The sequence below is a fragment of the Coregonus clupeaformis genome, chromosome 20, assembly GCF_020615455.1.
Source record: "Coregonus clupeaformis isolate EN_2021a chromosome 20, ASM2061545v1, whole genome shotgun sequence".
In the NCBI taxonomy this organism is placed as follows: domain Eukaryota; kingdom Metazoa; phylum Chordata; class Actinopteri; order Salmoniformes; family Salmonidae; genus Coregonus; species Coregonus clupeaformis.
In genome coordinates, this window is record NC_059211.1 from 4,338,378 (window position 1) to 4,348,149 (window position 9,772).

The window sequence follows — 9,772 nt, forward strand, 5'->3', positions numbered from 1 at the left end:
AATTTCTGTTAACATGGTTCTGTATTAAAGAAAAGTGGAAATAGGGACATTTTGTCCATTTTAGAAATGTAGGGCTCACTCTAATACAGTAACCTCCATTGTCTGACATGCTGTTCTGGTCCTCATGCATGTTAATGTCTTATAGAGGAAGGAAAGGACAGTTCTGCATCAGCTACTTGTGTCTAGACTACTTTAAATATGTGTCAACCACGAAACTGACAGTTACTAGCAGTCTCCACACTACCAGTAAGTTGACTCACTGTACATGACCTCTCTCCTTCATTTCACTTTGTAAGTATTGACAATATCTTGAAATAGAGTTTTTAGTTATTTGTTTTTAGTCATAAGTCATATACTTGAGGGTAATGTATCATTTTACTTCTTGTTATGTTTTGATCTGTGTTTTGGTTGTTACATCAGGGCCAGTATTCATAAAGTGTCTCAGTGTAGGAGTGTGGATCTACATAGGGATGAGATGATTAACCAGGGTGAAAAATACATGCAAACAAACATTGTAACACTGCAGTGTTACATCCATAACAACCAGCTCCCTAGACTTTTATACAGACTCCATGGTCCTTATGGGCCTTCCCTGTGTGTGTGTGTGTGTGTGTGTGTGTCTGTGTGTGTCTGTGTGTGTCTGTGAGTGCGTATTTGTGTGTGTCAGTCACTTGCTGTTTAGCCTCACAGCTTGGGGATAGGAGCTATCATTGAACCTGGTGGTCAGTCTTCAGGCTGCTGTACAGCTTGATGGACCGTAGAGGATTGAACATTTATCCTCCTATATTTGGGGTTCTGAGAATAAAACAGCTTCAGAACAATCAATGTAGATATATGTGTTTACAAAACTACAGATCTGTTCAATGTGATTGTTGTTGTTGTTGTTGTTGTTTATAATGACGATGATGATGTTGATGATGGTGATGATTTTGATGATGATGATGATGATGACTTTACTTTATCCATTAGGAAATAATTTTTTGCATCATACAGCATGTGAACTTAAATAGACAGACATGAAACACGTCACACACATTACATACATAGTGCAATAGAATTACAGACAGACAGTATTCACATAGACAACCATATAGCACAATACAACACAACACAATATGAGCCTGGTTAATTTTCAGTAATGAGGCCCTGTACCCCATTTACAGTTTATACTTCAATGTATCAGGTGTAGTTATTCACCAGCTATAGAGTGAGTTGTTGATTATGTTTCTAAGACTGCAGGGTGGGAGATGCAACAATGGCCTTGAGAACAGCAGGAAGTGTGTTGGTGGTCTTTCTCTGGTCTGTAGCAGGTATGATCTCATTCTTATCTTTTAGTTGCTCTGTTTAACAATCTACAGACATTTCTAAAAGGATAAGAATCCTAATGTTATTCTGGTGTGTTCTGTTAGGAGTCTCCACTTCACTTAAAGAGTTATCTTTTACACCTTACTGAGTGATGGTTATCTGTGGTTTCCATTCACACTCAACTCAGCAACTACGGCAACAAAGTGTGGGCAAACGCTACTGTTAGTGTGAGCCAATAGACCTTGGCTTACTGCTGATACCATTGTGTTGTGTGACTGTGTTTCAGTGGTACTGGGTCAGGATGGCTGGAGTGTGACTTACACCACTCAGAGTATCTGTACCTTGAAGGGGTCAACAGTGGAACTGTCCTGCTCTTATACATATCCCAGTTGGTGTAATGTCATAAAAACCTTCTGGTTCACCAAAGTTTATCCTGTGGAGAATTATGTGAGTCTGAGTGATGACCCAGTATATAAAGGTCGTGTGACGTACCGTAGTGATAAGAAGAATGTCCACACCCTGACAATCACAGACCTGAGAGAGAGTGACTCCACTACGTACAAGTTCAGATTTATAACAGATCAGACCGAAGGGAAATATTTTGGTGAACCTGGAGTCACTTTGTCTGTTACAGGTACAGTGATATTATATATAGTGCTGATCTGTTTAATTGGTTCTGGAAAATTGTCTTAATTTGTATAGAAATAATATAAAAAATATAATATGAATTGATGATTTGAGAACGTCCACTCCTGCCTCATTTGAACTAGACAACAGGTAATTGAGGTTTTTTAATGTTGTTATCTACTCCAGACCTGCAGGTGAAGGTGACTCCTGCCACTGTGACAGAGGGACAGAAGGTGACACTGACCTGTAGCACCACCTGTACTCTGAGGGACAACCCCAACCCCACCTACATCTGGTACAAGAACGGACATGTAACCAACCAATCTAACAGTCTGTTCCTAAACCCAGTCAGCAGTGAGGATGCAGGCAGATACTCCTGTGCTGTAGAAGGCCATGAGGTTCTCCACTCTCCTGAAGAGACTCTCACTGTCAGATGTGAGTATGTGTGATCCATCTCCAGTTGTATTCTTTTAGTAACATCTTCTCTTCTCTATTCTATCTATCTATTATTTCAATCTATGTCCAAGTTCCATGATTGTACTCATCTCACTACTGTAGTACTACACAAACACTGTATTGTTACATTATTGTCTAAATTACATATATTTATATTTCATTTATTTCAATCACAAGTATAAGTTCCATGATGCTCCTCATGTAAAGCAATATGTATGAACAATGTGTTGTTACATATTGTCCACCAGATGGCCCAAAGAACACCTCAGTGTCAGTCAGTCCCTCTGGTGAAATAGTGGAGGGCAGTTCAGTGACTCTGACCTGCAGCAGTGATGCCAACCCACCTGTGCAGAGTTACACCTGGTACAAGAAGAATGGAGGTGGCTATCAGCGTATGACAGGACCACAGCATGTCTTCAATCAAATCCAGTCATCAGACACTGGAGAGTACTACTGTGAGGTCCAGAATGAGATGGGGACAGACAGGTCTACGACCATAAACATGGATGTGAAGTGTGAGTAAAGTACAGCTCAGTGTCTGAATGCTAAGGTAGCAAAACAATTGTAATTAAATGAAGTAGTCCTAAAGCATAGCATCTCCAAATGTGTATTTGTTAACGTTATGTGTAAGTTATAGTTTTAGATAGTTCTCTGATAATTTCATTTTGATAATTTCATTTTGACATGATGTTGTAATATAACTACTGTCTTAATGCTCTGACAAATTATATTTTACCAGATGGTCCAAAGAACACCTCAGTGTCAGTCAGTCCCTCTGGTGAAATAGTGGAGGGCAGTTCAGTGACTCTGACCTGCAGCAGTGATGCCAACCCACCTGTGGACGAATACACCTGGTACAAGAAGAACGTAACCTCACCAAAAGCATCAGGAAAGAGTTACAGCATCACTAACATCAGCTCTGAGGACAGTGGAGAATACTACTGTGAGGCTGAGAATAAAATAGCATCTAGTAACTCTACAGCTCTGATGATCAATGTAGCAGGTCAAGTTTCATCTTCAAAACTTCAATATAAAAATGTTTCAATCTAATCTGAATCATTATACTTTGTGTTATTACTCCTTAGTTTATAACTATACATTGGGTTATAAGATCCCTTAACAAGTATTGCATTAATGTCCTGGATTTACATTCATTTTTAGTTTATTATATCATACCATGTACTCACATCATCCATATTATATTATAGGGAAACAAACCTCAGTTATGACTGCAGCTGTAGGAATCGTAGTTGTTGTTCTGGTTCTCATCCTCTGTCTCTCTGGCTTCATGTGGCTCAGGTAAGTAAAAATGCATATTTTTATGATTATTTTACCTTAGCACTCTGATTTTTTATTAACGTAATTCATTATTTAGTTCATTCATTCATTCCTGTTTAAAACTGTATTTGTAACATATTCACTTCCACTAGAGGTCAGTACAGAGCATAACTCACTCTGTCCCTCTTTATCTCTTTTACAGGAGATTCAGAGGAGGAAGTGATGTGACAGGAGACACAGGAGACACACAGGTGATTCCATCAGTTACACCAGGATTTCCCAAAATCGTCAAGCTTTGATTATTTGAATCAGCTGTGTAGTGCTAGGGCAAAAAACAAAACGTGCCCTCAGGGGGAGCCCCAGCCCCGAGTTTGGGAAACCCTGAGTTACACCTTCACCTTCACACCTGCCAGTATTAATTTACTGTGTCACGACAGTCTGTTTCATACTATTTTCACTGTTACCTCTCTCTCTTTCTCTCTCTCTCTCTCTCTCTCTCTCTCTCTCTCTCTCTCTCTCTCTCTCTCTCTCTCTCTCTCTCTCTCTCTCTCTCTCTCAGAGTGTCCATCCTGACTCTAACAGTGACACGTACACAGCTCTGAACATGAAAACCAGGTCACCAGAGTACGACACCCTGGCAGTAAGTGTGTGTGTGTGTGTGTGTGTTTGTGTGTGTGTCCATAATAATGTTAGAGGGAAGGCTAATTCAGTATGTCTTCTTTCAGAATGTGAGGGGACTCTTCAACTGAAGTGAACCACCACACAACCTGGACTGAAGAGAACCACCACACAACCTGGACTGAAGAGAACCACCACAGAATCTGGACTGAAGAGAAGCACCACAGATCCTGGACTGAAGATCTACGGTTCCAAGCCAAAGCTAGGCCTTACACCTCTATTCTCTTGTTATCATATCTAGAACGTTTTCCAGACCATCAACTTTAACTTTTGAGTAAATTCTGGAATAGATTTTTGTTTTTCTTATAATAATAATTATGTATATTGATAATAAATGGGATGGGTTATGTTTCTGCTTTTTTTCAATAGATTTTACCATTTCCATATTTTTGATGATATAAATAGCCTACTTTTTTTTTGTGGACCGATCTATAGTTTAAGATTATATTTCTGATATTTTTCTATGGGATTTTGCCTTTTACAGATTTTTTATGACATCAATAGTCCTACTTTCATCAGCAACTAATACGGATAATATTAATAACAGCTTTTTAATCTTTTTAGCTCTTGGGCCAAGTTGCTCCTGATGTGGTTAATGATGATTTACTTTGTATTGCTGTCAGACATCATTCCACATTTTATATGTTATATTACCTAATACTATATTGTTCAGTGTCATGATATTGTTTTTTTTAATAAATCATCAGTACATTACATACATTTAACCATTTGCAGTCTTTTACATTGTGGTTCAGTGTCAATACAGTATAAGCATCATGTTGTAAATAAGATCAGAGTGTCTTGTATTTCTGCATATTGGACACATGATGGCGCCATTATACCACATAACCATGAGTGGCTAGGCTAGCGTTTCCTAAACTCGATCCTAGGGTCCCCAAAGGGGGCACATTTTGGTTTTTGCCCTAGCACTACATAGCTGATTCAAATAATCAAATATTGATGACGAGTTGATTACACACACACAGAGTCAGTGTTAACTGAGTTGTCTCATTAACCTCAGAATTCACTGAAATGACCCTAGTTTAAAAGAATCGGAATCGGATTTTTCAATTTTAGCCGAAAACGACATACCCAAATCTAACTGCCTGTTGCTCAGTGCCTGAAGCAAGGACATGCATATTCTTGATACCATTTGGAGAAAAAAAACACTTTCAAATTTGTGGAAATTTGAAATTAATAGAGGCGAATAAGAATATAACACATTAGATCTGTTTTTTTTTTCATCATCTTTGAAATGCAAGAGAAAGGCCAGGCATTGATGTAGGAATCTAGGTGTAATTTAGATTTTGTCCACCAGACTGATCCAGTGAAGAATTACATTACTACACAATATTTTGCTAAGAGTTTTCCCAAATGTTCAGAATTGGTCAATTTGTACATTTTCAAGTACAACACTATAGAGAACATACAAAAATGCTATGGTAATACAAAAAAATACATTTACACACTCCTAGGCATGTCATACATGATGGATCACTAACTTCCCTACAGGAAATACACTAACCTTCACACATCTAGCCAGAGACAGCAGGGGGTCAAACTATAGAACCCAGTTCCTACATTTGAATATAAAAATGGGATTTTATCAAACAAAACTATGCTACATTTTATCTCTGGGACCCTCAGGATGACAAATCAGAGCAAGTTTACTCAATGTAAGTACATTATTTACCTTCAGAGGTGAAGCAGCGCTCCTAGTGGCCGGGGACTTTAATGCAGGGAAACTTAAATCCGTTCTACCTAATTTCTACCAGCATGTTAAATGTGCAACCAGAGGAAAAAAAACTCTAGACCACCTGTACTCCACACACAGAGACGCATACAAAGCTCTCCCTCGCCCTCCATTTGGCAAATCTGACCATAACTCTATCCTCCTGATTCCTGCTTATAAGCAAAAACTAAAGCAGGAAGCACCAGTGACTCGGTTAATAAAAAAGTGGTCAGATGACGCAGATGCTAAGCTACAGGACTGTTTTGCACAGACTGGAACATGTTCCGGGATTCTTCAGACAGCATTGAGGAGTACACCACATCAGTCACTGGCTTCATCAATAAGTGCATCGATGATGTCGTCCCCACAGTGACCGTACGCACATACCCCAACCAGAAGCCATGGATTACAGGAAACATCCGCACTGAGCTAAAGGGTAGAGCTGCCGCTTTCAAGGAACGGGACTCTAACCCGGACGCTTATAAGAAATCCCGCTACGCCCTCTGACGAACCATCAAACAGGCAAAGAGTCAATACAGGACTAAGATTGAATCGTACTACACTGGCTCTGACGCTCGTCGGATGTGGCAGGGCTTGAAAACTATTACAGACTACAAAGGGAAGCACAGCCGTGAGCTGCCCAGTGACACAAGCCTACCAGACGAGCTAAACCACTTCTATGCTTGCTTCGAGGCAAGCAACACTGAAGCATGCATGAGAGCACCAGCTGTTCCGGATGACTATGTGATCACGCTCTCCGTAGCCGATGTGAGTAAGACTTTTAAGCGGGTCAACATTCACAAGGCCGCAGGGCCAGACGGATTACCAGGACGTGTAATCCAAGCATGTGCTGACCAACTGGCAAGTGTCTTCACTGACATTTTCAACATGTCCCTGACTGAGACTGTAATACCAACATGTTTCAAGCAGACCACCATAGTCCCCGTGCCCAAGGACACTAAGATAACCTGCCTAAATGACTACCGACCCGTAGCACTGACGTCTGTAGCCATGAAGTGCTTTGCAAGGCTGGTCATGGCTCACATCAACAGCATTATCCCAGAAACCCTAGACCCACTCCAATTTGCATACCGCCCCAACAGATCCACAGATGATGCAATCTCTATTGCACTCCACACTGCCCTTTCCCACCTGGACAAGAGGAACACCTACGTGAGAATGCTATTCATTGACTACAGCTCAGCATTCAACACCATAGTGCCCTCTAAGGTCATCACTAAGCTAAGGATCCTGGGACTAAACACCTCCCTCTGCAACTGGATCCTGGACTTCCTGACGGGCCGCCCCCAGGTGGTAAGGGTAGGTAACAACACATCTGCCACACTGATCCTCAACACGGGGGCCCCTCAGGGGGTGTGTGCTCAGTCCCCTCCTGTACTCTCTGTTCACCCATGACTGCATGGCCAGGCACGACTCCAACACCATCATTAAGTTTGCCGACGACACAACAGTGGTAGGCCTGATCACCGACAACGATGAGACAGCCTATAGGGAGGAGGTCAGAGACCTGGCCGTGTGGTGCCAGGACAACAACCTCTCCCTCAACGTGACCAAGACAAAGGAGATGATTGTGGACTACAGGAAAAAAAAGAGGACTGAGCACGCCCCCATTCTCATCGACGGGGCTGTAGTGGAACAGGTTGAGAGCTTCAAGTTCCTTGGTGTCCACATCACCAACGAACTATCATGGTCCAAACACACCAAGACAGTCATGAAGAGAGCACGACAAAGCCTATTCCCCCTCAGGAGACTGAAAAGATTTGGCATGGGTCCTCAGCTCCTCAAAAAATTCTACAGCTGCACCATCGAGAGCATCCTGACTGGTTGCGTCACCGCCTGGTATGGCAACTGCTTGGCCTCCGACCGCAAGGCACTACAGAGGGTAGTGCGTACGGCCCAGTACATCACTGGGGCCAAGCTTCCTGCCATCCAGGACCTCTATACCAGGCGGTGTCAGAGGAAGGCCCTCAAAATTGTCAAAGACTCCAGCCACCCTAGTCATAGACTGTTCTCTCTGCTACCGCATGGCAGCGGTACCGGAGTGCCAAGTCTAGGTCCAAAAGACTTCTCAACAGCTTCTACCCCCAAGACATAAGACTCCTGAACAGCTAATCATGGCTACCCGGACTATTTGCACTGCCCCCCACCCCATCCTTTTTACGCTGCTGCTACTCTGTTAATTATTTATGCATAGTCACTTTAACTCTACGCACATGTACATATTACCTCAACTACCTCAACTAGCCGGTGCCCCCGCACATTGACTCTGCAACGGTACCCCCCTGTATATATAGCCTCCCTACTGTTATTTTATTTTACTTCTGCTCTTTTTTTTCTCAACACTTTTTTTGTTGTTGTTTTATTTTTACTTTTTTGTTAAAAATAAATGCACTGTTGGTTAAGGGCTGTAAGTAAGCATTTCACTGTGATATCTGCACCTGTTGTATTCGGCGCATGTGACCAATAAAATTTGATTTGATTTGATTTGATTTGACATATCGCGTATTGAGCAGCAACTGTCCTGGTATAGGGACCAACCCCTTCCATAGACTTACACAGTAATTATGACAACTTCCGGAGGACGTCCTCCAACCTATCAGAGCTCTTGCAGCATGAACTGACATGTTGTCCCCCCAATCAAAGGATCAGTGAATGAATCTGGTTCTGAAAGCTACAGCTACAGCTATCTAGCACTGCGGTGCATCAAATGTGGTGAACAAATTAATGCATCTAATGCAGCTAGCTAGTTTAGCCAACTCAAACAACCAGCTCAAACAGAGAGGGATGCTATGTTAACTAGCTGGCTATGGCTATCCAACACTGGAACTCTTCCAAGTCAAGGTAAGCTTTTGGTTTTATTAATTTATTGCCACCGGTGTCCGCTTGTGTAACTGCTAAACTGCTTGCTGACTGTACACTGTACTGCATGATTGTAGCAGGTTTATTAACGTGTTAGTTCTAGTAGCTATGTTGACTATGAAGCTAGCTAATATGGTGACAATGATGTAGGCTGTGTGTAGCGGTTAGTTGTCATGATATGAAGGTTTGGCTTGGAAAGTTTTTTTTGCCTGGTCACAGACAGCTGATGTGTTGTGCACTGAAGTGAACAAGCGAAGGGAAAAGGTGAGAGAAATAGAGTGCGTTGATGCTAGAAGGAATACAATGTTGCTGCTATGTGTTTACACGTGATCAGGGGTGTATTCATTCCGCCGATTCTGTAGAAAAACTTTTCTTAAACAGAAGCAAATGGAAAGAAACAGGGATAAACATACCTGAATTTATCTAATAGAAACTCTTGTTTGCAACTGTTGGACTAATGATTACACCTTAGATCAGCTAGATGCAGGCAAGAGTGTGCAAGGCGGTATTGAATGTGTCACTGTCTGTCACCTTGATTACTCAAAAAAATTCTCGACCTGTGCACCTACGTTGTAAACCTTCATTCATAGCCTAGGTTGTAGCAACCTCATGATGGGTACAGGGAAACTTTGAGTATCATGACATGTAGTAGCCTCTCCTCCACTCAGGACTCCAGTGGTGGACCTCTCCTCCCCTCAGGACTCCAGTGTTGGTCCTCTCCTACCCTCAGGACTCCAGTGTTGGTCCTCTCCTCCCCTCAGGACTCCAGTGTTGGTCCTCTCCTACCCTCAGGACTCCAGTGGTGACCTCTCCTCC

At 42.0% G+C, this 9,772-nt stretch overlaps 1 protein-coding gene and 1 long non-coding RNA gene across 2 annotated transcripts; both read left to right on the forward strand.

Moving 5' to 3' along the window:
* Positions 1-208: 208 nt before the first annotated feature.
* Positions 209-1,721, forward strand: LOC123481524. The gene is made up of 3 exons (XR_006657170.1): positions 209-291; positions 1,233-1,310; positions 1,592-1,721. It is a non-coding gene; the product is annotated as an uncharacterized LOC123481524 (long non-coding RNA).
* Positions 1,722-1,765: 44 nt separating this feature from the next.
* On the forward strand, positions 1,766-3,894 carry LOC121532566 (B-cell receptor CD22-like). The gene is made up of 6 exons (XM_045205744.1): positions 1,766-1,786; positions 1,891-1,939; positions 2,119-2,367; positions 2,637-2,903; positions 3,128-3,391; positions 3,869-3,894. The coding sequence occupies exons 1-6, from the start codon at positions 1,766-1,768 to the stop codon at positions 3,892-3,894; spliced, it is 876 nt and encodes a 291-aa protein (XP_045061679.1).
* Positions 3,895-9,772: the final 5,878 nt, after the last annotated feature.

Coding starts and splice junctions, on each gene's coding strand:
- LOC121532566 (XM_045205744.1), top strand. CDS start 1,766: ATGACCCAGTATATAAAGGTC. Junction 1,787..1,890: donor TGACCCAGTATATAAAGGTC/GTGTGACGTACC, acceptor ATAACAGATCAG/ACCGAAGGGAAATATTTTGG. Junction 3,392..3,868: donor TCTGATGATCAATGTAGCAG/GTCAAGTTTCAT, acceptor TCTCTTTTACAG/GAGATTCAGAGGAGGAAGTG.